This window comes from Arachis hypogaea, chromosome 16, assembly GCF_003086295.3.
Source record: "Arachis hypogaea cultivar Tifrunner chromosome 16, arahy.Tifrunner.gnm2.J5K5, whole genome shotgun sequence".
NCBI classification, from domain to species: Eukaryota; Viridiplantae; Streptophyta; class Magnoliopsida; order Fabales; family Fabaceae; genus Arachis; species Arachis hypogaea.
In genome coordinates, this window is record NC_092051.1 from 116722031 (window position 1) to 116748743 (window position 26713).

General features: G+C 38.4%; 1 protein-coding gene, 1 long non-coding RNA gene and 1 other non-coding gene across 5 annotated transcripts; all 3 read right to left on the bottom strand.

Annotated features, from left to right (window-relative positions):
• Positions 1–459: 459 nt before the first annotated feature.
• LOC112762029 (small nucleolar RNA R71) lies at positions 460–567 on the bottom strand. The gene has a single exon (XR_003182391.1). It is a non-coding gene; the product is annotated as a small nucleolar RNA R71 (small nucleolar RNA).
• A 6093-nt stretch (positions 568–6660) lies between these two features.
• On the bottom strand, positions 6661–7081 carry LOC112758917 (uncharacterized). Its single transcript, XR_003179856.3, has 3 exons — positions 7062–7081; positions 6910–6981; positions 6661–6829 (listed from the first exon to the last, which is right to left on the bottom strand). It is a non-coding gene; the product is annotated as an uncharacterized lncRNA (long non-coding RNA).
• A 1915-nt stretch (positions 7082–8996) lies between these two features.
• LOC112754717 (uncharacterized) lies at positions 8997–13846 on the bottom strand. 3 transcript variants are annotated; one of them, XR_011874439.1, is made up of 6 exons: positions 12927–13830; positions 12702–12798; positions 12106–12178; positions 10064–10275; positions 9612–9810; positions 8997–9244 (listed from the first exon to the last, which is right to left on the bottom strand). XR_011874439.1 is itself a non-coding variant. In XM_072220979.1 (4 exons), exons 1-2 carry the CDS (start codon positions 10861–10863, stop codon positions 10102–10104), a joined length of 576 nt encoding a protein of 191 aa, XP_072077080.1. In that variant the 5' UTR covers positions 10864–11770; the 3' UTR covers positions 8997–9244; positions 9612–9810; positions 10064–10101. The 3 variants fall into 3 exon arrangements, 1 of the variants encoding a protein (XP_072077080.1); XR_011874440.1 differs by lacking the exon at positions 12106–12178 and having other exon boundaries at positions 12927–13846; XM_072220979.1 differs by lacking the exons at positions 12106–12178; positions 12702–12798; positions 12927–13830 and adding an exon at positions 10462–11770.
• Between the last annotated feature and the right edge of the window lie 12867 nt (positions 13847–26713).

The following is a 26713-nucleotide window of genomic DNA, read 5'->3' on the forward strand; positions in this document are numbered from 1 at the left end:
AGAGAAGCTAAAATACAACAATCCAGAGATAACCTTTCAGAAATTTTCGAACAGGCAGAGGAGATGGCAGCCGAAAATAATAATAATGTAAGGAAGATGCTTGGTGACTTTATTGCACCTAATTCCAATTTACATGGAAGAAGCATCTCCATTCCTGCCATTGGAGCAAACAACTTTGAGCTGAAACCTCAATTAGTTTCTCTGATGCAGCAGAACTGCAAGTTTCATGGACTTCTATCTGAAGATCCTTTTCAGTTCTTAACTGAATTCTTGCAGATATGTGATACTGTTAAGACTAATGGAATAGATCCTGAAGTCTACAGGCTCATGCTTTTTCCTTTTGCTGTAAGAGACAGAGCTAGATTATGGTTGGATTCTCAACCCAAAGACAGCCTGAACTCTTGGGATAAGCTGGTCACGGCTTTCTTAGCCAAGTACTTTCCTCCTCAAAAGCTGAGCAAGCTTAGAGCTGATGTTCAAACCTTCAGACAGAAAGAAGGTGAATCTCTTTATGAAGCTTGGGAAAGATACAAACAGTTGACCAAAAAGTGTCCTTCTGACATGCTTTCAGAATGGACCATCCTGGATATATTCTATGATGGTCTGTCTGAGTTATCTAAGATGTCACTGGATACTTCTGCAGGTGGATCCATTCACCTAAAGAAAACGCCTGCAGAAGCTCAAGAACTCATTGACATGGTTGCTAATAACCGGTTCATGTACACTTCTGAAAGGAATCCTGTGAATAATGGGACGCCTATGAAGAAGGGAGTTCTTGAGGTTGATACTCTGAATGCCATATTGGCTCAGAATAAAATATTGACTCAGCAAGTCAATATGATCTCACAGAGTCTGCATGGAATGCAAGCTGCATCCAACAGTACTCAAGAGACTTCTTCTGAAGAAGAAGTTTATGATCCTGAGAACCCTGCAATAGCAGAGGTAAATTACTTAGGTGAACCGTATGGAAACACCTATAACTCAACATGGAGAAATCATCCAAATTTCTCATGGAAGGATCAAAAGCCTCAACAAGGCTTTAATAATGGTGGAAGAAACAGGTTTAGCAATAGCAAACCTTTTCCATCATCAACTCAGCAACAGACAGAGAACTCTGAACAAAATGCTTCTAATTTAGCAAATCTAGTCTCTGATCTATCTAAGGCCACTGTAAGTTTCATGAATGAAACAAGATCTTCCATTAGAAACCTGGAAGCACAAGTGGGCCAGCTGAGTAAAAGGATCACTGAAATCCCTCCTAGTACTCTCCCAAGCAATACAGAAGAAAATCCAAAAGGAGAGTGCAAGGCCATTGACATAAGTGCCATGGCCGAACCTGTGAGGAGAGGAGAGGACGTGAATCCCAAGGAGGAAGACCTCCAGGGACGTCCAGTGATCAATAAGGAGCTTCCCTCTGGGGAACCAAAGGACTCTGAGGCTCATCTAGAGACCATAGAGATCCCATTGAACCTCCTTATGCCCTTCATGAGCTCTGATGAGTATTCCTCTTCTGAAGAGAATGAGGATGTTACTGAAGAGCAAACTGCCAAGTTTCTTGGTGCAATCATGAAGCTGAATGCCAAATTATTTGGCATTGATGCTTGGGAAGTTGAACCTCCCTTGTTCATCAATGAACTAAGTGATCTGGATCAACTGACATTGCCTCAGAAGCGACAGGATCCTGGAAAGTTCATAATACCTTGTACCATAAGCACCATGATCTTTAAGGCTCTGTGTGACCTTGGTTCAGGAATAAACCTCATGCCCCTCTCTGTAATAGAGAAACTGGGAATCTATGGGGTGCAAGCTGCTAAAATCTCACTAGAGATGGCAGACAACTCAAGAAGACAGGCTTATGGACAAGTAGAAGATGTATTAGTAAAGGTTGAGGGCCTTTACATACCTACTGATTTCATAGTCCTGGATACTGGAAAGGAAGAGGATGAATCCATCATCCTAGGAAGACCTTTCCTGGCCACAGCAAGAGCTGTGATTGATGTTGACAGAGGTGAAATAGTCCTTCAATGGAATGAGAACTCCCTTGTATTCAAAACTCAAGGATCTCCCTCTGCAACCATGGAGAGGAAGCTTGAAAAGCTTCTCTCAAAGCAGAGTCAACCAGAGCCCCCACAGTCAAACTCTAAGTTTGGTGTTGGGAGGCCACATCCAAACTCTAAGTTTGGTGTTGAACTCCCATATCCAAACTCTAAGTTTGGTGTTGGAGAGTCTCAACAAAGCTCTGCACATCTGTGAGGCTCCATGAGAGCCCTCTGTCAAGCTATTGACATTAAAGAAGCGCTTGTTGGGAGGCAACCCAATGTTTATCTAATTCTTATTTTTATTGTTTTTTTTATGTTTTCTTAGGTTCATGATCATGTGGAGTCACAAAATAAAAATAAAAATTGAAAACGGAATCAAAAACAGCAGAAGAAAAATCACACCCTGGAGGAGCATCTGTCTGGCGTTCAAACGCCAGAACAGAGCATAGTTCTGGCGCTGAACGCCCAGAATGGGGGCATCCTGGCGCTGAACGCCCAGAACAAGCATGGTTCTGGCGTTCAACGCCAGAAATGGCAGCAAAGGGGCGTTGAACGCCCAAAATGGGCACCAACCTGGCGCTGAACGCCCAGAGTTGTGTGCAAGGGCATTTTGCATGCCTAAATTGGTGCAGGGATGTAAATGCCTTGACACCTCAGGATCTGTGGACCCCACAGGATCCCCACCTTACCTCCTCATAATCCTAGTTTTTATTTCCACATCCTCTTCTTCATCTATTCCTTCTTCTTTTGCTCGAGGGCGAGCAACATTCTAAGTTTGGTGTGGTAAAACAATTATGTAAAGGATCTATAGCTCAGTGGTAGAACATTTGACTGCAAATCAAGAGATCCCTGAGATACCTCAGGGGATACATTTTCTTCCACACAATTATTGGAAGCAACTAAGGGTGGAACATCAAGAGCACTCCATCATCCTTAATGAAATTAGAGAATATCTAAAAGCAATGAAGGAGGAGCAACAAAGACAAGGAAGAGACATAGAAGAGCTCAAGAACATTATTGAAACACCATCATCACTAAGGTGGATTCATTCCTTGCTCTTATTTCTTCTATTTTTCGTTTTCTATGTTATGTGCTTATCTATGTTTGTGTCTTCATTACATGATCATTAGTAGTTAGTAACTTTGTCTTAAAGTTATAAATGTCCTATGAATCCATCACCTCTCTTAAATGAAAAAATGTTTTAATTCAAAAGAACAAGAAGTACATGAGTTTTGAATTTATCCTTGAACTTAGCTTAATTATATTGATGTGGTGACAATGCTTCTTGTTTTCTGAATGTATGCTTGAACAGTGCATATGTCTTTTGAAGTTGTTGTTTAAGAATGTTAAATATGTTGGTTCTTGAAAGAATGATGACTAGGAGACATGTTATTTGATAATCTGAAAAATCATAAAAATGATTCTTGAAGCAAGAAAAAGCAGCAAAGAACAAAGCTTGCAGAAAAAAAAATAAGAAAAAAAATATAGAAAGAAAAAGAAAAAGCAAGCAGAAAAAGCCAAAAGCTCTTAAAACCAAGAGGCAAGAGCAAAAAGCCAATAACCCTTAAAACCAAAAGGCAAGGGCAAATAAAAAGGATCCCAAGGCTTTGAGCATCAGTGGATAGGAGAGCCTAAAGGAATAAAATCCTGGTCTAAGAGGCTAAACCAAGCTGTCCCTAACCATGTGCTTGTGGCGTGTAGGTGTCAAGTGAAAACTTGAGACTGAGCGGTTAAAGTCAAGGTCCAAAGCAAAAATAAAGAGTGTGCTTAAGAACCCTGGACACCTCTAATTGGGGACTCTAGCAAAGCTGAGTCACAATCTGAAAAGGTTCACCCAATTACGTGTCTGTGGCATTTATGTATCCGGTGGTAATACTGGAAAACAAAGTGCTTAGGGCCACGGCCAAGACTCATAAAGAAGCTGTGTTCAAGAATCATCATACTGAACTAGGAGAGTCAATAACACTATTCGAAATCTGAAGTTCCTATAGATGCCAATCATTCTAAACCAATGGATAAAGTGAGATGCCAAAACTATTCAAGAGGCAAAAAGCTATAAGTCCCGCTCATATGATTGAAGCTATGTTTCATTGATAGTTTGGAATTTATAGTATTTTCTATTCTTTTTATCCTATTTTGATTTTCAGTTGCTTGGGGACAAGCAACAATTTAAGTTTGGTGTTGTGATGAGCGGATAATTTATACGCTTTTTGACATTGTTTTTAGTATGTTTTTAGTAGGATCTAGTTACTTTTAGGGATGTTTTTAATAGATTTTGTGTTAAATTCACATTTCTGGACTTTACTATGAGTTTGTGTGTTTTTCTGTGATTTCAGGTATTTTCTGGCTGAAATTGAGGGACTTGAGCAGAAATCAGATTCAGAGGTTGAAAAAGGACTGCTGATGCTGTTGGATTCTGACCTCCCTGCACTCAAAGTGGATTTTCTAGAGCTACAGAACTCGAAACGGCGCGCTTCCAATTGCGTTGGAAAGTAGACATCCAGGGCTTTTCAGCAATATATAATAGTCCATACTTTGGCCAAGAATTGACGACGTAAACTGGCGTTCAACGCCAGCCTTCTGCCCAAATCTGGCGTCCAGCGCCAGAAAAGGATCCAAAACCAGAGTTGAACGCCCAAACTGGCACAGAAACTGGCGTTCAACTCCACAAATGGCCTCTGCACGTGCTACACTTAAGCTCAGCCCAAACACACACCAAGTGGGCCCCGGAAGTGGATTTATGCATCAATTACTTACTCATGTAAACCCTAGTGACTAGTTTATTATAAATAGGACCTTTTACTACTGTATTAGGCATCTTTGGTCTCAGTTTTATTCCATTGTTCATCTTAGGAGACTATTGATCACATTTAGGGGGCTGGCCATCTCGGCCATGCCTGGACCTTCACTTATGTATTTTCAACGGTAGAGTTTCTACACTCCATAGATTAAGGTGTGGAGCTCTGCTGTTCCTCAAAGATTAATGCAAAGTACTACTGTTTTCTATTCAATTCTTCTTATTTCTCTTCTAAGATATCCATTCGCACCCAAGAACGTGATGAAGGTGATGATTATGTGTGACGCTCATCATCCTTCTCCCTTATGAACGCGTACCTGACAAACACTTCTGTTCTACATGAATTAAGCTAGAATGAGTATCTCTTAGATCTCCTAACCAGAATCTTCGTGGCGTAAGCTAGAATGATGGCGGCATTCAAGAGAATCCGGAAGGTCTAAACCTTGTCTGTGGTATTCTGAGTAGGATTCAATGATTGAATGACTGTGACGAGCTTCAAACTCGCGAGTGCTGGGCGTTAGTGACAGACGCAAAAGGAGGGTGAATCCTATTCCAGCACGATCGAGAACCGACAGATGAATAGCCGTGCCGTGACAGGGTGCGTGAGCATATGATTCACTGAGAGGAGGGGATGTAGCCACTGACAACGGTGATGCCCTTGCATACAGCCAGCCATGGAAAGGAGTAAGACTGATTGGATGAAGATAGCAGGAAAGCAGAGGTTCAGAAGAACGAAAAGCATCTCCATTCGCTTATCTGAAATCCCTGCCAATGAATCTACATAAGTATCTCTATCCCTTTTATTGTTTATTTTAATCTAATAAAGTATCATGTTTAAATCCGCCTGACTGAGATTTACAAGTTGACCATAGCTTGCTTCAAGCCAACAATCTCTGTGGGATCGACCCTTACTCACGTAAGGTTTATTACTTGGACGACCCAGTACACTTGCTGGTTAGTTGAACGGAGTTGTGTCCACACATAGTAAAGAGCCATAATAATGATTCCATACAATAACAAAGAGTACTACATTAATGTGATCACAATTTCGTCCACCATGGCACCATTGATTTGCATGCTTCATCATCTCCGGTGCAACCATTTGCAATTGAGTCATTATGTCTTTGCTCGGCACTCTTAGCCAAACGGTATAGACTATCCCTTAGGCACAATTTGGTTCTAATATCCAACTGCAGCCAAGCAAAATTTTGTTATCGAAGTAAATTATAATCAATGAAACTGATGAACTTGCAGCAATAATTATAAATAGATAACAATTTTAGCATTAAAGCTTTACATCTTGGAACCTTACCAAAGAATGAAAAAGGAAAAGAAAGACTATCACGCACATGCCTTAAAACACTGATGGCAGTGCCAAACATCAAAGATTCACTAGACCTTGAAGATAATGCCACCCATGAAAGGACAGACCTACTAGGGAGGAGAGACTATTTCTTCCTGATTTGCATATAGAACAAAGCCCACAATATGTCACAAATTTATTACTTTGACATTTCTTGTATTCTCAATCCACTTAAGAATTTTCTTGTAAGGAGATAATATTCGACTGCGATCCCTCTCATCCAAAACCTGTGATAATTCAGAGTTCAATAAAGATTCATTCAATCAATAAGAGCAAAGGCAAACAGCAAAGTACACAAATGGAGACAGAAATGTACAATAAAACTCAACAGAATCCACACACCAGTAAGTAGCAGCAGCACAAGAAAAGCTAATAACTAATCTTACAGTAGTTTTCAAAGTAACCATAAAAATTTTAATAAACAAAGTCTTAAATCCAATAATAAGGTACACAACACACAGGACTAGCAACCAGAAAGAAGTAAACTAAATTCCCAAGCTCAGGTGATATTAATATTCACAAAATGCAGCTACTTACAGTGAGCTTAGTAAGCCCTTGAATTCCTTCCAAGGTTTCTAATTTGTTCTCCAAAACAGATAACCATTTCAAATTAACGCATGACCTCAACCCCTGCAGTACCATACATAAGAAGCCAATCAGAATGCCCATAAGATTTATTCTTTCAGAAAAGAAAGAAAAAGAGAGAGTACCTCTAGTGAAGTTAGGTTGTTGAGTTTGAGGTCGAGCTTCTCCAGATTGCTGAAGCTGGACAAACAAGAGACCTGGGCATTTACCAAAACTGAAAAAGTTAATATCTTTGGTGGTTACAAGTTGAAATAAAAGAGTAGGATGGAAGCCTAACATCTGAAAGTGCCTTGTGATAATTCAGAGTTCAATAAAGATTCACCAAAGAATTTGAAAATAAAGATTCATTCAATCAATAAGAGCAAAGGCAACTGATTCAGAACTGAATCAACATCCAAAGCAAGAACTACACAAGAGACTTAAATGAAAATCCGGACAACTTACACAGATTGTAAGTTAGTAGGTTAACCATATGGTTTGCAAGCCTACTCAAGCGATCAGTAGGTTAACCATACTTTGTCTTGGCTAATTAAGATGTTAGTAATTTGTCATTGTTAACCAAAATTTCAAGTCCTGACCCCATACTCTCTTTTTTTGTTATTAAGATTGCCAAAAAATAAAAAGAGCACAACTAGCAAGATGACCCCATTAACTTTTAAGATATACTCAAGTTTTCTTGATATGAAGAATGTGAGTTCAAACCTTATTATTAATCATTACACAATAACTTTTATATGTGATAAACCACTATTTTATGGTTTATCTTGTGCTCAATTGAGTAGATTTTATCAATCTTTCATACACTTATTCATATGATTTGCATGAGTTTACGTTTTCCATCCTAATTTTGTGCTATGATTGAAAACATGCTTCTTTTGTCTTAATTTTGATATGTTTAATCTTCTCTTATTACCATTTGATGCCTTGATATGTGTGTTAAGTGTTTTTAGAGATAACAGGGTAGGAATGGCTTAGAGGATGGAAAGGAAGCATGCAAAAGTGGAAGGAATACAAGAAGTTGAAGGAACTGCAAAGCTGTCAGCCTGACCCTCTCGCACTAAAACGACCATAACTTGAGTTACAGAGATCCAAATGATGCGGTTCTAGTTGCGCTGGAAAGCTAATGTCCGGGGCTTCGATTTGATATATAATTTGCCATAGCTTTCCCGAAGCCAGGTGATGCGAACGCGTGGATCACGCGGACGCGTGACCTGGCGAAAACCCAATCCGCGCAAACGCGTGGACGACGCTTCCGCGTCACTTTCCCGCGACCTGTAGGTACCAGAAATCGTTAGGGGCAATTTCTGGCCTGTTTTTGACCCAGTTTTTGGCCCAGAAAACACAGATTAGAGGCTATAAAGTTGGAGAATGCATCCATTCATTGAACATGTCATCCATAATAATTCACTTTTCATAATTTAGATGTAGTTTTAGAGAGAGAGAGGCTCTCCCCTCTCTCTTAGAATTTAAGATTAGGATTCCTCTTAAAGAAATTAGGATTTCTTATTATTTCAACTTACAATTTCTTTTGATTTTCAGGTTCAATGTTCCTTTTACTTATTTTCTCAATTTAGTTTATGAACTCTTTATGTTTAGATTGATTTTCTATTTAATATAATTTGAGATATTTCAGAATTATGATTGCTTTACTTTATTTATATAAATAATTTAGATTTTTTCCTTTTGGCTTTGGTTGATTAATTGGTAACTCTTGAATTGTCAAACTCATCGTGATTGATAATTGTTATCTTTGCTGATTGATTTAAATTCCTATAACTCTAGTCTTTCCTTAGGAGTTAACTAGGACTTTAGGTGTTAAATTGATTTATCCACTTGACTTACCTTCATAGTTAGAGGTTGACTTAGTGGGGAGCAAAATATAATTCTCATCACCATTGATAAGGATAACTAGGATAGGACTTCTAATTTTCATACCGTGCCAAGAGTTCTATTAGTTATCAATTTACTAATTCCTGCAATTTATTTCCCTTGTTCAAACCTTTTAAAACCCAAAAACACTATTTTCCATAACTAATAATAAGAACACCTCCCTGCAGTTCCTTGAGAAGACGACCCGAGGTTCGAATACTTCGGTTTATAAATTTTATTGGGTTTGTTACTTGTGACAACCAAAACTTTTGCACGAAAGGGATTCCTTGCCGGTTTAGAAGCTATACCTGCAACGAGGATTTATTTTTAGAAAATACTAGATCGCGCAGGAATTCAGTTCGTCAATATGTCAATGTTTTAAACTTCAAAATTTAGTTAAGAGCCATGGTAGTGTAATACATCATTAGATACTTACAGATCCCCTTTTGACATATATCGCTTCACTATCATCTCATTTTGTTGGGAATCACGTCCACTAATAATCAAATAGTTCTCACTGCTAATGAACCAATTAAATTTCTCAAACCAGTGAACTTTTCGCATATGTGAAATTATGGCAACACTTTTTTCCTGAAAAAAAATTATTGAACAAATGAGCAAATTACATAAGTAGTCTTTTATTTTAAGATTAAAAAGAATAGATGAAAAGTTGCAAAAGCAATCATATATAAAATGATGATCAAGAAAATAAAAAAGAAAAAGACTATTAGCTTCGTTGTCATGCAGTTCTACATATTGCTCATTCAGCGATAAAATGGCTATCTTTATCTAAATATTTATTTTATTTATTTTTGGGTTAGACAAAGAAATTAAAGACTACTGAGGCACCCTCCAAAACAATAAAAGGACAGCAAAAAGGAAGAGCCTAATATCATAGATATAGCAGTAAGGTAAATTTCTTTGTTCCCAATGAAGTAACCAGTATGAAGTGATTTACCTTGACTCCACTTGTTCCATCATCAAGCTTCATTTGCTCAACACTCTGCATATGTTCTATATCTTAATGCACATCCTTTTCATATCAAGCACTCCTCACATCCTTTTCATAAGATAGAACTTGTTCCTTGATTAGTAGACCAGCTCTCTCAGCACTCCTCACTGTAGCTCTTACTTTAAATCCAAGTTTTATAAGCTCTCTGAAATGAAACTATCACTAGTCAGCATTTTAAAGAAAAGAAGTTTTTTCTTAAAGAACAAGTGAATTAAAGAGTACTAACATCCATGTGAGATTATCCATGTTCAGTGACAATAAAAACTAGTGAATTAAAGAGTTCTAGTCAGCATTTAAGAACAAGTGAATTAAAGAGTACTAGTCAGCATTTTCATTTCAAATTTCCACTAATCATTGTGAGATTATCCATGTTCAGTGACAATAAAAACTACACTGACCTGCACACGAGGATTTGGAAAATCATCCATGGCAGCCGCTAGTGCTGGGCTGCTGGCAACACTCCTTGATGGTATTGAATTTGCAAATCTGGACCCAAATCAATAGACAGTTGACCGATTGCATTGATAGCTGCCCACCTTACACGAGGGTGTTGATCATTGAAGGAGTTTAATACCATAGCCACAACTTGATCCAAATTCTTTATCATGACCTGCAGCAGCAATGGGAAGGCAACACAAAATAAAAACCACAAACACGGAGTGAAAAAAGGGGATGCTTCCTACATGGATAAGTAACTTCACAATCAACAAACAATCATATACAAATTACAAGATATTATACTACCTAACATGAAAAGTTAACAGCAATTCGAAAGTTAAAGTTTCATGTTCACTACCTTTGAGCAACCCTCAGCAATTTGAGCAAGTGCAATCAATGCAGCATGGCGTTTTTGCCACTCAGGAGCAGCCAAATAAGCATGCAACTGTTCAGACGCAACCGGGACAATAGTATTCCCACCCAGTGATATCGAAAGTCTATCCAAACACTCTTGTCCAACACTGTAGTTACTTGTTTCGCCGGCATCTTCATCCCCTGTCTCAGCACTGTGCCAAGCAGGATCATCCTCAATATCCAACAGCATCTTCATCAGAATGGCGAACATCCTGCTGATAAACTGAGGCAGCTTCCTCATCATTCCAGGTGCCCTCTCCCTCGCCTCGGCCAGAGTAATCACAAACTCGATCGCCAAATGCCGCGTCCCTTCCTCCAGCGACTCTGCCTCGGCAATCTGAAGCATGGCTCCAACAACATCCACCAGCTGCCGCCGGAGGAACCTCGGCTCTGTACCGGCAAGCTCGAGCAGAAGTTCCAGAGCCTCCTGTGCAGTTAACCACTAATCGGTACTGTTTCAAACTAAATTTTGAGACCAGAGCAAGACACTGCACAATAACGCGTTTGGAATGAAAAATTAACGAAAGAAATAAGGGATGGAGTTAGGGCTAACTTGGTTAGTGGAGTGCGAATAGATCAAAAGATTGAAGATCTATGCAACCCTATCATTCCGAGCTTAGCTTCAAGCTTCGCCATTCAACAATAACCACCGAGTTTCCACTGAGTTGAGATGAGTTTCACGAATCGCTGCAGATGCGACCAGAGCGGCGGCGGAGGGAGCCCATGCGACGCAAGGGATGACAGAGAGAGATCCTACAACGCGAGCGGCGGCGACAGCGGCGGAAGAAGCTGGTGCGACGCGAGCGGCGGCGACTGCGGCAGAAGAAGCTGGTGCGACGGAGAGAAGAAGCAACTCGGTGAAGGAGAGACTCATTTGATTTGTGTGGAGGTTGAATGGATGAGAGGGTAGGGATAAAATTACGGTTAACTCAAGATTTCCGACGAAAAATTTTAAATTACAGACGAATTTTCTGTCCGTAATAATTTAATAAAATGCAGCGTTTTGTCTATTAAATTACAGACGAAAAATTCGTCTGTAACTATTTTCCACAAAAAAAATTAATTTTACCGACAGAATTATCGACGGATTTTGTTTTCCGTCTGTAATTTATGCTAAATCATTTTATTTGTTTTCCGACAAAAAAATCCTTCTGAAATTCCATCTGTATTTCCGTGGGATAAAATCCGTCGAAAATATCCGTCTGTAATAACTAGTTTTCTAGTAGTGGTTGTTTCAATGCAGAGCTGACAAACTGCATCATCAACATAAAAATCAAGAACAATGCTGAGTAGATGTCCTAGAAGAAACACCAACCTGATAAAAGATGGGGGATATGCAAAGTAACACTAAAATCCATCCACAATGTATTGTCTAAATTTACAACAATATACATACATACAACATAAATCATTTTATACAACTAGGGTCTTCTTTATAAATTGCAATTATAGTTATCCGACAGTAAATTGTTAACTCAAGAAATTTCCAACTTCCATGATTGAATTTTTCCCTCAAAACAAAGTATCGAATTTGTTAAAGGACAAATCTCATAGAGGGCCATAGTTGGTTTCCATAGAGAAAATACACCTTGAAGTACAACACCATCTGGCAGCTCAATTTTTGCTACAACAGTTTCAGGAACAGCAAAGAAGACCTTCACCTATAAGAGACATTTTTTTTTGTAAAGAGGACAAAAGTTTAGAGACATTTAATCTAAGTAATTGGTTTTCCAATAATACTTTAAATGGACTAAAGTACCCAAAGCTAATAGGAAAGACAATATATAAACAACTTCATCTCTTCAAAATAACAAATAGAGAATAAAACTGAATATATTTGAAGAATGAAGGTTATTTATTAGATATCCACTAACAACTAACAAGGTATATCCACTAACAAGTTATATTTGTGTGAAAATTGTCTATTATAAAATGGTTCATATTTTCATTTCTTATGTTAACAATGGCTTGTTGATATCTGCTGCTTCTATTGCTAATTCAAACCAACTTATGCCATCCATCAATAATTACCAGATGCAGAAGAATGACTAAATTTTCCAACCAATCCCCAGTCATGATTCCAAATCCAAATACTTAATTAGAAATTACCTATTCACACATGACCTAAATGTGAATGCAAAATACAGAGAAGCTTCCTACAACACTGACTATTTAAAGTATTACCTGTCTGTCGATAGGCTTGGATTTGGGCTTTGCATGTATGTTGTCAGCAGAAGCTACAGCCAAATTCTCACTCTTTGGAGATAATTTTTCTCTGAACCTGCGTCCCAGGACACAAACAAAGAAAATGTCATGTTATTTTTATAGTTTATTTCACTGAAATTCTACTGAAGTTAGGCCATATTCAAACATAACAACAAACAACAATACATAATCAAAATCAGCTACCTGAGCAGCAGGACAAGGAGCTGGTGTTGATTATGCAGCAACAAACTGCAAAATGTCAAATATTCTAGTCGGCCTATAACTAGCAGCTCTTTGCCAGTACAAAATAGCCATATCTCCTGCTCTTATCCCCAACCAACCTCCTCATCTTCCTTCTATCATCCCCTTTTTTTTTCATCTCACGTGCTCCTCACGTGACACCAGCAACACCATGCCCCCGGTGCGGCAATGCCACCATCCCATTCCCACTAAGCACCACCCCAACCTGTGGCAACCACGCCTACAAGATCCTTTGTACCTCCAACACTCTCGTCTATGACACGCTCAACAAATCCTACCCGATCGAGTCCATAAACCCTCAGTCCCAACGCATCAACATCCGTCCTGCACTGCTCCTGCCGAACATGTGTGTCACCACCAATAAGGTTCACCCAGGGATCCAGCTCAACAGCACCCTCCCTTTCAACATCATAAGCTCTAATACCATTGTTTACCTCAATTGCACCCAAATGCTTCTTATGTGGCCGCTCAACTACTCCTCCTCCGGCCTCTTCCATACCTATATCAACGCTACTGCATCCGCCTCCGCATGCAATAATGGATCACTATGATGCACGTTCCGTGACGATGGCTCTAGTAACTCCTACCAGTTGCTTCTTCCGCCGGTGACGACGAGCTCAGGGAAGGCGTCCGAGCGCGACTGAGTTCGAAACGGTGACGACCGACAAGACAGTGATGATTGATAACATAGAGAGCGACTAGGACCTTGAGTGCTTAACCAGAGATGAGAGTGGGAGAGACCTTGAGATTGAGCCAGTGAGCAAAGAGATGAGAGCTCAAGCTTCAGTGAGAGAAGGGAGAGGAAGGAGACGGTAGGACTAGATTTTTTTAATTTTCAAGTCAGCTTGATAAATTTGTGAGAGATTGGGCTTGGATTTAGGCTTGGCAGGGACAAGGGGTTAGGGTTAGGATTTTTTTCTAGGGACTGATGCGTGAGCATCTTTTCTATCTTCTCCTAGTGAATTTGTATTTAAATTGTCAAGTTTAATCAAGATTTAAATATTTTTTTAGCCACTATGAATGCTACTTTGAGTTGTGTGCAATTTTGTTTATTTCAGGTAGCATTCGGATGGATTTGACAAGCCTTTGTAGCAGAAAAGGGAGAAAGTGAATGGTGTTGTCAACCCTAACCTCCTTGCACTCCAATAAAAATAACTTGAGCTACAGAGGTCCAATTGACGCGATTTTAGTGGCATTGAAAAGCTAACTTCCAGAGCTTTTCAACGATACATAATAGTATACACTTTTCTCTTAGACTATACGGCCACATTGGCGCCTACACGCACACTCCATTCGGGCATGGTGGCGCCTAATTTGGGATTAGCCAAGATAGGCACCAATTGAAGCACAAGCAGCCCAAGTTAGGTGCCAAAGGAAGCTGCACGAAGATTTTATTCTATTTTCATTAAATCTTTTATTTTATTTGCAAATAGAAAAATATATTATTTAGTTTTAAAAAATATATTTTACATTAATTAGGATTAGATATAAAAGGGAAAAGTTTCAGCCCTTCGGGCTCCCTTTTCTTTTACGCACCTTATTCTACATTTTACAGTTTTTAGAATCCTAGTTTTTTCTCTGAGTCACGAGCAACTAAACCTCCACTGTTAAGGTTAGGAGCTCTATTTATTTCTATAGATTAAAATTATGGATTTTCTATTTTAATTAATGTATTGATTCAGTTTCAAGGATTACTTTCGTACTTAATTTTATAAATCTGGGTGAAACGGAAGTATGACCCTTATTTTAGATGCGTTCTTGTGACCCTTGGAAGAGGTCTCTCACTTGAACACAGCTTGAAAGTAAATTCTTCCTAAATTACTAATTGCATGAACTAATTGGGATACGTGACATATAATCCTGTTAGCTTTGGGTAATTAGGGTTTCTGTGGCTAATAAACTAGAATTGGACTTAAACCTCTAATTGACATTAAGTGACCAAGGAATTGGTGGTTAACTAGGTTAGAGGAGACTAAATTACTAAGGAATTAGGGTTTAGTCAAATATAGTTTACCATGAATTAAATCTTGCATGATTAAAATAGTTGGTAAGAAATAGAAATCCAGAAGATAAACAACTTTAAAACCTTAACTATTTTCTCCCACATCCTTCTCATCAATTTATTGTTTGCCTTTAATTCTCTAAATTTACTGTTTAATGCTATTGAACTCTCAACACCATTTTCTACTTGTCTGACTAAGTAAATAACTCAACCATTGTTGCTTGATTCATCAATCTTCGTGGGATCGACCCTCACTCACCTGAGGTATTACTTGGTACGACCCGGTGCACTTGCCGGTTAGTTTGTTGATTGTAAATTCCGCACCAGGGACCTAATTATATTTTTAAATTATTAGAGATTTAAATGTTCGCAAAACAAAAAGTCAGGGATATATTTGTCTTTTTATCAAAAAATTTAAACATGATTCGGTTCAGATTGTGTAAATCGATCGGATCAAACTGGGTCTAATAATTATAATGCGGACAATTGGATTTATTATTGTTGCTATAATAAACCAATTTTATTCTGATTTATTAAAAAATAAATTATTAACCGGTTTAATAAATATGTCCAATAATAACATGACATATGTAAACGTCTTTAAAAAAAAGATATTTTTAGTGTCTTTATTAAAGTGGTCTCCAACTATGATAACAGTAACGCTAGCCAGCCAAGAATTTTGCTAAAAAATCATAATGTTAACTAATATAAATAACAATAAAGCCAAGCGATCAAGTAATTTTTCTTCGACAATATTGTTCAAAATAAAAAAAATCTTAAATTTTCTCTTTAAATCAAACCTTTTAGTAAGTTAATATTTCTATCAATGAATGTTTATAATCTTGACAAATTTACCTACGAAAAAATGAAACTAATATTGTACTTATAAAAGATAAGTTCTGATAGACAAAATCATTCAAGCACTAAAAAAATATCTACGCTTTAAAATTACCCTTCCTAACTTTACCTAACCCAATCCTATATTTCCAATTTCTAGCTCTTCACATAAATTATTATTATGAGTAAATTTTCAAAATTATTGCTGAAAGATTACTTGTTCTCCAAATTGGTTCTTGAAAAATTTTTTTAATCAAATTATTCCATCAAAAATTTTAAGTTAGTCAAATTAATCCTTCTGTCACTTTCATTGCTGACGGTATCAAATTTTGCTAATGTGACACACTAAGTGACACCACAATGACTACAACATATAACTAGAAGTTCTAATTAGCTGCTATAAGCTTATGCAATCATATCAAATCAACCTCAAATTGAAAGGGATCTTGAGGTATTGAAATCTCTTAATTTGGAGTTGATTTGATCTAATTTCATAAGCTTATCAAATTAGTAGCCAATCAGGACTATCAGTTGTGTGCTATGATGTCACTTAACATGCCATATCATGCCATGAGCAACAAAAGTAATGAATGGACTTGTTCTAAGGCTTACCTAGAACCAATGTGATTTGGGCCTAAGCATGAGGTACAGACTCCTCTTGAGTGAGAGGCTCCTTTGTCTCCTTTGGCGAAGTAGTGCCATCCGAAATCTTGGAGAGATTGGAGGTGGTACCTGCTAAGAGACTTCAATGCTTAAGTTAGCAAGGATTTTAGGCAGGTTTTTATGTAGATTAGAGTTCAAAAAATACCTAAGAGTAGATATTTATAGTTGTAGGTTGTGAGTCAGTAACCACTCCTAATGTGGTTCCACCTTTGGTGGTGGGTAGTTACTCCCTTTTGTTAGGGAGTTTGTTGATATCTCATTTCTAGATTAGTAGGAGAAATTGTAGTAGTTGGTTATTTATTAAGGTAAGTCAGGATAAATTCATGTCGCTATGGCTGACTTTCGTGAGGCCAGGTAGGTTGCAATGAGGATTTGGACTTATTTTCTGTAGATTGTTGATTGGGTTTTTAATTATTTTGAGCCAGGCTCTTGTAGTAGGCTAGGGTATGAATAATGTCTCTATTTGAGGTTGAATTTTTATAAGTCAAGCTTAAGCATGAGGTTGAATTTTTATAAGTCAAGCTTAAGCATGCAATCAAGTCAGCTATAGAGTCCAACTAAATTCGTTCGAGTAGGTCATTCATGCTGACTTCCCGATTTAATTAGATGGAAAAATTTGATGTGATTGGCATCTGCAAAGGTCGGGATATTTTAGATATTTTATTTTGTAACTGCTCGAGTACTTTTTTCAAAAATGTGCGCCATCATTTAAAGTAGGGTAACTTTTACCCTTTTGCCCCAATCACTATATAAACGCAACTCTTTCTCTTCTTTCCATTTTTTTATTCTTTTCTTCAAAAAAATACTCTATATTCTTTATATTGTTTTTCTTTTTTTCCTCTGTGAGATTATCTCTTCTTCATTTCCTCTTCTAATAGGTTAAAGCTTATAAATAGATCGAAGGGTTAAGTACGATTTTGGTCCCTAAGGTTGAGGCTGAAAATTTTTTTTGTCTATAACCTATTTTTGCACTCGAATTCATCCCCAAGGTCCAATATAGTTTTACAGAGAAAGATCCGGAGGAGAGGTTGAATGGAGCAATGATATCGGCGATGGCGGAACATCCTTCGATTACAGAGAAAGAGAAGGAAGGAGAGGTGAGCGAGAGAACGATGTCAATTACCGAAAAGAAACAATGTTGGCAACGATAGACAAGGCCATTGATGCAAGCGAGGTGAGCGGCTATAACAGTGCCAGTGACTATCACCTTCTGAAACCATTACAGCAACACCAACGACAGCATCGGCAAAGCAGTGGTTACACCCAAAATCGAAAGTAACAACCCTCTCTGTGTTTGCATCCCTCCCTTCTCTCTTTTTGGTGAACCAGCGATAGCAGTGACGACTTCCCTCACTATCACACCTTTCTTTCTTCTCTTTCCAATTTCGCTTCCCTCTCTTTCCACCTCTCTCTTTTGTTCTACCCTTTTTACTCTCGCTATTGTTGCCATTGTAGCCTCTGTGAAAAGGGAGAAGAAGAGAAGGAAACAATAATAAAAGAGAGACAAGATGAGGAATAGAGGAGGGATAGTGGTAGGGATATTTTTGTTATTTTAAAAATTATTGTCTTCAAAAAGACAATTTTAATATTAAATTGAACGTTGGAGATCATTTCAAACCAAAAAAAAGGTTGGGGAGGAGAAAATTTTCAACCTCAACTTTAGGAACCAAAATCATACTTAACCCTAAATAAAAAATATCTTCTTAAAGTGATCCAAACAAACTTGATTATCCTCAATTTTTAATTTTGTCCAATCAAAATCATCTAATTCATAGTCCTGAAACATTGTCCCGAAAGTCAGAAAAAAAAAATAAAGGAACGAAGGAAAAACCTTCGGAGGCATTTACAATCAACAACAAAATAATCTCATGTGTTGTGTTAAAAAAAAAAGGGAGAAAACCAAAGTTCTCCACCATCTCTCAGCAACAAATTCATATTTAAATGACCACAATTTGTGTTATGAGTTAGTATCAAATAAATAACGGTTTTGCCAGGTAGACAATGACTTTTGTGAACAATGTGAACCATAGACTCTAAAATAGGCCCAATAAAGTAAAAATACACTACACTCCTAATTACCACCAAAACCCTAGTTTTAACCATCCTATTCATCCAACCCCCCTTTTGACCTAGCAGTAAACCCGTTTTTCCCTATTTTGAATGAGCAGCCATCGAAGAGAGCCACACTACTGGCACTGCAGAACCAACCTCCATTAAGTTCGCTGCAACCTGAACAGCTGGCGCAACCCAACAGCTTCTCCCGCATGATTGCATTCTTCCCTTCATGCTTGGTGTTCGCTGCTGCGTCTTCCCGGGTGCCTCCCACATGCTGCCGTCGAGCGTCGATCGTCGACTAGGAGCTCCCCGTCGCCATTGCTTGGTCGCTGAATAGCCGCACCCCACGTCATCCTGTGTCGCACCATACTCATCGCTGAACGCCACATCTTCTTTGCACCGCCTCTGGTTTGCCGTGAACGAATCTAACGCCACCGTTCTTGTGCCTGATTACTACTCACAAAGGTCAGTACAATGTTAGCTATTTTTTTAGTGATTAGTTATTCATCAAAGGCTTTAGGTGATGGTTGTTTCCAACGGGTGTGCTGCCTATGCACATCTCTGAATCTGTTTGAGTTCCGGGAGTGATGTTAAAGAAAAAAACCGGTTGTTGTTCTTGAATTCCTTATTTTTTCTGTCTTGTTTTTTATTGTTGACTGAATTCAGGTTTGTTCTGTCCAAGTTTTTAGTTAGTCAGAACTTGGTTTTGACTCATACGTTTTTTAAATTCGTTGCCCTATTAATTATTTATTCATTGTAAGATTGCCGGTTATATCACCAGGTGCATGGATGGTTGGATTAAATTTAAGTCTTCAAAGTTTATTTGAGTTCAGTGACCAATATTTTGCTTGTATTAGTTTATGTATTTGTGTGTTACATGTGATTTACTATGCACTTTACCAATTAAGTATGTTCAATTTTTTAAAATGCTATGAGATGAAGATGTGAAGGCCTTTTATGGTGGTTTAAGTGGTTACATATGTATTAGCGTAAGAATATTGTCGAAGCCAAATTATGATGTCAACAAAACCTATCTGTATATGGTTCTGGAATTAGGTTGGGTTTATTTGTTAGTTTTTTTAATCACAATTGAAAGTGTAATATGCTACTTCTCCACACCTTTACTTGGTTGTGGTACCTTTTGACTGTGGATGTTTGATTTCGACTGCTTACTAACCTGATGATTATTTTACCAAGTATTTGGATGTTTGCCTAGTTGATCGAGTGGTTAATCGTGTGCTTCTTTTACTTTTTTTTGTTTAGAGTCACCGTTGGTTTAATTAACACTACACAATATTAGTTGGTCTAGTTATCTAAAAAGGCATCCATAATTATTAATTTTAAATTTTAATGTGATGCTGCTCTATGTGTCGTGTTCTTAGGGTCGCTAGCTAGTTGTATTATTCTAGTCATATGATAATGTGTAGTATGTGGGAATACTAATGATTTATTGGTTCTTAACAGGCTACAACATGTTCTGAGTTTTATTTGATGAAGTGCGTTTCGTCGTCCATCCGTCTTGATTCTAGTTATTTCTAACATGTATTCTGTTTGTTGATAGAAATTATTCAAGACGCTTTGTTTTCCATGCTATATGAATGCAATTATCACCCACCTGGAAAAATTAATGCCAATGCAAAACTAGCTGAGATCGACGCTATTGGGTTCGAATTCGTGAAGAGGATCCATACTGGGTAGTGAAGTAAAGCATAATGGTACAACTAGCAAAGGTATACGATGTGGATACAAACACACTTATAATGTTGAGTTGATAGGGAGGGCTTTAGGCATACCCTCTAGTGGAAAGTTGCCATTGTTTCTTATTGAGAGTTTGTTGTATATGGTTCCATTGGTTTCTTTTTATCTTTCCTAACAATTATTGTACATACTTGGGTGTATCCATAATTTAGGTATTGACTTTTCCCAGCTAAACAAGAAGAATGCTACCTATGTGGCAATCACAGCACAATTCCAAAAAAAAAAAAATGACCACCCAATTACGCAACTTCGTATATGGTTACCTGATGAGCGGATATTTTATACGCTTTTTGGGGTTAATTTCATATAGTTTTTAGTATATTTTAGTTAGTTTTTAGTTTATTTCCATTAGTTTTTAGGAAAAATTTATATTTCTGGACTTTACTATGAGTTGTGTGTTTTTCCGTAATTTCAGGTATTTTTCTGGCTGAAATTGAGGGAGCTGAGCAAAAATCTGATTCAGGCTGAAAAAGGACTGCTAATGCTGTTGGATTCTGACCTCCCTGCACTCAAAGTGGATTTTCTGGAGTTACAGAACTCGAAATGGCGTGCTTCCAATTGCGTTGGAAAGTATACATCCGGGACTTTCCAGCAATATATAATAGTCCATACTTTTCTCAAGGATAGATGACGTAAACTGGCGTTCAACGCCAGTTCTCTGCCCAATTCTGGCGTCCAGCGCCAGAAAAGGATTAAAAGTTGGAGTTCAACGCCAGAAATGGATCCAAACCTGGCGTTGAACGCCCAAAATGGCCTTATGCACGTGAATTGCTTAAATCTCAGCCCCAGCACACACCAAGTGGGCCCCAGAAGTGGATCTCTATACCATCTGCTATAGTTTACTCATTTTCTGTAAACCTAGGCTACTAGTTTAGTATTTAAACAACTTTTAGAGACTTATTTTGTACCTCATGATATTTTAGATCTGAACTTTGAACTCTTTGACGGCATGAGTCTCTAAACTCCATTGTTGGGGTGAGGAGCTCTACTGTGTCTCGATGAAGTAATGCAAGTATTTCTGTTTTCTATTCAAACACGCTTGTTCCTATCTAAGATGTTCATTCGCGCTTAACTGTGATGAAGGTGATGATCTGTGACACTCATCACCATTCTCAACCCATGAACGTGTGCCTGACAACCACCTCCGTTCTATATCAGATTGAATGAGTATCTCTTAGATCTCTTAATCAGAATCTTCGTGGTATAAGTTAGAATTGATGGCGGCATTCACGAGAATCCGGAAAGTCTAAACCTTGTCTGTGGTATTCTGAGTAGGATTCAAGGATTAAATGACTGTGATGAGCTTCAAACTCCTGAAGGCTGGGCGTTAGTGACAAACGCAAAGGAATCAAGGGATTCTATTCCAACCGGATCGAGAACCAACCGGTGATTAGCCGTGCTGTGACAGAGCGCGTGAGCGTAGTTTTCACTGGAAGGATGGAAGGTAGCCATTGACAATGGTGATCCACCAATACACAGCTTGCCATAGGAGGACGTGCGTGCGTGAACAAGAAGACAGAGGAAGCAGAGATTCAGAAGACAAAGCATCTCCAAAACTCCAACATATTCTTCATTACTGCATAACAAGTAACCTTTAATCCATGCTCTCTTGTTTATTTGCAATTCAACTGATAAACATAATTGACTTCCTGACTAAGATTTACAAGATAACCATAGATTGCTTCAAACCAACAATCTCCGTGGGATTCGACCCTTACTCACGTGAGGTATTACTTGGACGACCCAGTGCACTTGCTGGTCAGTGGTACGAGTTGTGAAAAGTGTGATTCACAATTCGTGCACCAAGTTTTTGGCGCCGTTGCTGAGGATTGTTCGTGTTTGAACAACTGACGGTTTATTTTGTTTCTTAGATTAGGAAAATTTTTCTTTTTGGTTTAGAGTCTCTTATTATTGTTCTTGGTTAAAATATATATATATATATATACTTCTTCAAAACAAGTGTTACATTCATAACTCATTTGGCTAGAGCGTTAATCTGTGTTCTTGGTAATTGGGTTAGAATCTTTTATATTCTTTTCAAAACCTTCTTTTTCATAAATAATAATTTCTCTATTAAATTGTGTGCCAAACTTTAAGTTTGGTGTTTTCTTGTTGATTTCCCTTTGGTTTTCGAAAATTTTAGTTTGGTTTTCTAAAAATTTTAAGTTTGGTGTTCTTTCTTCATGTTCTTGTGTTCTTGTGAGTCTTCAAAGTGTTCTTGAGTTTTCCTTGTGTCTTGATCTTAAAATTTTTAAGTTTGGTGTTTCTTGGTGTTTTTCCTCCAAAATTTTCAAAAACAAGGAGCATTAGATCTAAAAATTTTAATTCTTGTGCTATCTTATTGTTTTTCTCTTTCCTCACTAAATTCAAAAATATCTTTTCTCTCTATTTTTAAAACAAATTTTCGAAAATTATTTTTTTTAAAAAAAAAATTTTTTTTTCAGATTTTTTTAAAATTTAAAATCTTTTCCAAATCATATCTTTTTCAAAACTTCCTAACCACTTTCTCTCTCCTCATTTTTTTTCGAAAATCTTCACCTATTTTTATTTATTTTATTTTAATTTATTTTATTTTCGAAATAATTAAATAAATAAATAAATAAATAAAAATATTTTTTTTATTTTACATCATCTCCCTTTCTCCATCATGGACCTAAGCGGAAATGAACAGTCCAGGAGGACTCTGGGGTCATATTCTAACCCCTCTACTGCTTCATATGCGAGTAGTATCTGCATACCCTCCATTGGAGTCAGTAGCTTTGAGTTGAATCCTCAGCTCATTATCATGGTGCAGCAAAGTTGCCAGTATTCCGGTCTTCCATAGGAAGAACCTACAGAGTTTCTGGCACAATTTTTACAAATTGCTGACACAGTACATGATAAAGAAATAGATCAGGATGTCTACAGACTATTACTATTTCCATTTGCTGTAAAAGATCAAGCTAAGAGGTGGTTGAATAACCAACCTAAGGCCAGCATAAGGACATGGAAATAGCTGACAGAAAAATTCCTGAATCAATATTTCCCTCCAAAAAGGATGACACAGCTAAGGCTGGACATCCAAGGCTTTAAACAAGGAGATAATGAATCTCTTTATGATGCCTGGGAGAAATACAGAGAGATGCTACGAAAATGCCCCATCTGAAATGTTTTCAGAGTGGGTTCAGTTAGACATCTTCTACTATGGGCTTGCAGAAGGAGCTCAGATGTCTCTAGATTACTCAGCTGGTGGATCTATCCACATGAGAAAGACAATTGAAGAGGCTCAAGAGCTCATTGATACAGTTGCCAGGAATCAACATCTGTACCTAAGCAGCAACCCTTCCATGAATGAAGAGGTTAAAACAGTAACTGCTGAACTCTCTGTAAAACAAGCTGCTGAATTCAATCAGCAATTGGACTTTCTAACAAAGCAGTTAGCCGAATTCAAAGATAGACTACAAGAGACAAGGATAGCTAATATACATATGGACAAACAGTTTAAGCAAACAAAGCAGCAGCTGTCAAGGCAAATAGCAGAAGAATGCCAAGCAGTTCAACTAAGAAGTGGAAAAACATTAAATACCCCACCTCAAGGCAGCAAAAAGCTAAGAAATGAGCAAACCACCCAAAATTCACCTGAGGACAGTAAGAGCCCAGGGAAAAGTAATTCTGGAACTAAAACGCCAGAAAATTGGTGGAAGGCTGGCGCTGAACGCCCAGACCACGCTCAGGACTGGCGTTCAACGCCAGAAATGGGCAAGGATCTGGCGTTGAACGCCCAAAATGGGCAAGATCTGGCGCTGAACGCCCAAAATGGGCACAAATCTGGCGTTCAAACGCCAGGAGCAGACAAGGAGCTGGCGTCCATTTTCACTCCAACTTCTAACTCTGGCATTCAATTGCTAGTGAGGGATCAGACACACACAAATGCTGATAACAACCCCTCTAAAAAGGCTTCTTCAACCACTTCTGTAGGCAATAAACCTACAGCAACTAAGGTTGAAGAATATAAAGACAAGATACTTTATCCTCAAAAACTCCAGAAAGAGGAGCAGGATATGCAATTTGCTCGCTTTGCAGATTACCTCAGGACTCTTGAAATAAAGATTCCATTTGCAGAAGCACTTGAGCAAATACCTTCTTATGCCAAGTTCATGAAAGAGATATTGAGTCATAAAAAGGATTGGAGAGAAACAGAAAGAGTTCTCCTCACTGAAGAATGCAGTGCAGTCATTCTAAAAAGCTTTCTTGAGAAGCTTAAAGACCCTGGGAGTTTTCTGATACCATGCATATTAGAAGGTAATTGCACCAAGACAGCTTTATGCGATCTTGGGGCAAGCATCAACCTAATACCTGCATCCACTATCAGAAAGCTTGGCTTAACTGAAGAAGTTAAACCAACCCGGATATGTCTCCAACTTGCTGATGGTTCCACTAAATACCCATCAGGCGTGATTGAAGACATGATTGTCAGAGTTGGGCCATTCGCCTTTCCCACTGACTTTGTTGTGCTGGAAATGGAGGAGCACAAGAGTGCTACCCTCATTCTAGGAAGACCCTTCCTAGCAACTGGACGATCCCTCATTGACGTCCAACAGGGGGAAATAACCCTGAGAGTCAATGATGATGAATTCAAGTTGAACGCTGTCAAAGCCATGCAGCATCCAGACACATCAAAAGACTGCATGAAAGTTGATCTTATTGACTCTTTGGTAGAAGAGATCAACATGGATGAGACTCTTGAATCAGAGTTGGAAAACATCTTTAAAGATGTTCAGCCTGATTTAGAGGATTCAGAGGACATGAAAGAGCCTCTGAAATTTCTTCTGGAAGAGGAAAAACCTCCTAAACCCGAGCTCAAGCCATTACCACCATCCTTGAAATACGCATTTCTGGGAGAAGGTGACACTTTTCCAGTGATCATAAGCTCTGCTTTAAATTCACAGGAAGAGGAGGCACTTATTCAAGTGCTAAGGACACACAAGACAGCTCTTGGGTGGTCCATAGGTGACCTTAAGGGCATAAGCCCAGCTAGATGCATGCACAAAATCTTATTGGAGGATAATGCTAAACCAGTGGTTCAACCACAGAGGCGGCTAAATCCAGCCATGAAAGAAGTGGTGCAGAAAGAGGTCACCAAATTACTAGAGACTGGGATTATTTATCCTATTTCTGATAGCCCCTGGGTGAGCCCTGTCCAAGTCGTCCCAAAAAAGGGAGGCATGACAGTGATTCATAATGAAAAAAATGAACTGGTTCCTACAAGAACAGTTACAGGGTGGCGCATGTGTATTGACTATAGAAGGCTCAATACAGCCACCAGAAAGGATCATTTTCCTTTACCATTCATAGACCAGATGCTAGAAAGACTAGCAGATCATGATTATTACTGCTTTTTGGATGGCTACTCAGGCTATAACCAGATTGCAGTAGATCCCCAGGATCAAGAGAAAACAGCATTCACATGTCCATCTGGAGTGTTTACTTATAGAAGGATGCCATTTGGGCTGTGTAATGCGCCTGCAACCTTCCAGAGATGCATGCTCTCTATTTTCTCTGATATGGTGGAAAAATTTCTGGAAGTCTTCATGGATGACTTCTCAGTATATGGAGACTCATTCAGCTCCTGTCTTGATCACCTGAAACTTGTTCTGAAAAGATGCCAAGAAACCAACCTAGTTTTAAACTGGGAAAAATGTCACTTCATGGTGACTGAAGGGATTGTTCTTGGGCATAAAATTTCAAACAAGGGAATAGAGGTGGATCAAGCAAAAATAGAGGTAATTGAAAAATTACCACCACCTGCCAATGTTAAGGCAATCAGAAGCTTTCTGGGGCATGCAGGATTCTATAGGAGGTTTATAAAGGATTTTTCAAAAATTGCAAAACCTCTAAGCAATCTGCTAGCTGCTGACACGCCATTTGTGTTTGACACAGAATGCCTGCAGGCGTTTGAAACGCTGAAAGCTAAGCTGGTCACAGCACCAGTTATTTCTGCACCAGACTGGACATTACCATTTGAGCTAATGTGTGATGCCAGTGATCACGCCATTGGTGCAGTATTGGGACAGAGGCATGACAAGCTTCTGCACGTCATTTATTATGCTAGTCGCGTTTTAAATGATGCCTAGAAAAAAATTACACAACCACAGAAAAAGAATTACTTGCAGTGGTTTATGCCATTAACAAGTTCAGATCATACTTAGTAGGATCAAAAGTGATTGTGTATACTGACTATGCTGCTCTTAAATATCTACTCACAAAGCAGGATTCGAAACCCAGGCTCATCAGATGGGTGTTGCTTCTGCAAGAGTTTGATATAGAAATAAGAGACAGAAAAGGGACAAAGAACCAAGTGGCTGATCATCTGTCCCGAATAGAGCCAGTAGAAGGGACGCCCCTCCCCTCTCTTGAGATCTCTGAAACTTTTCCG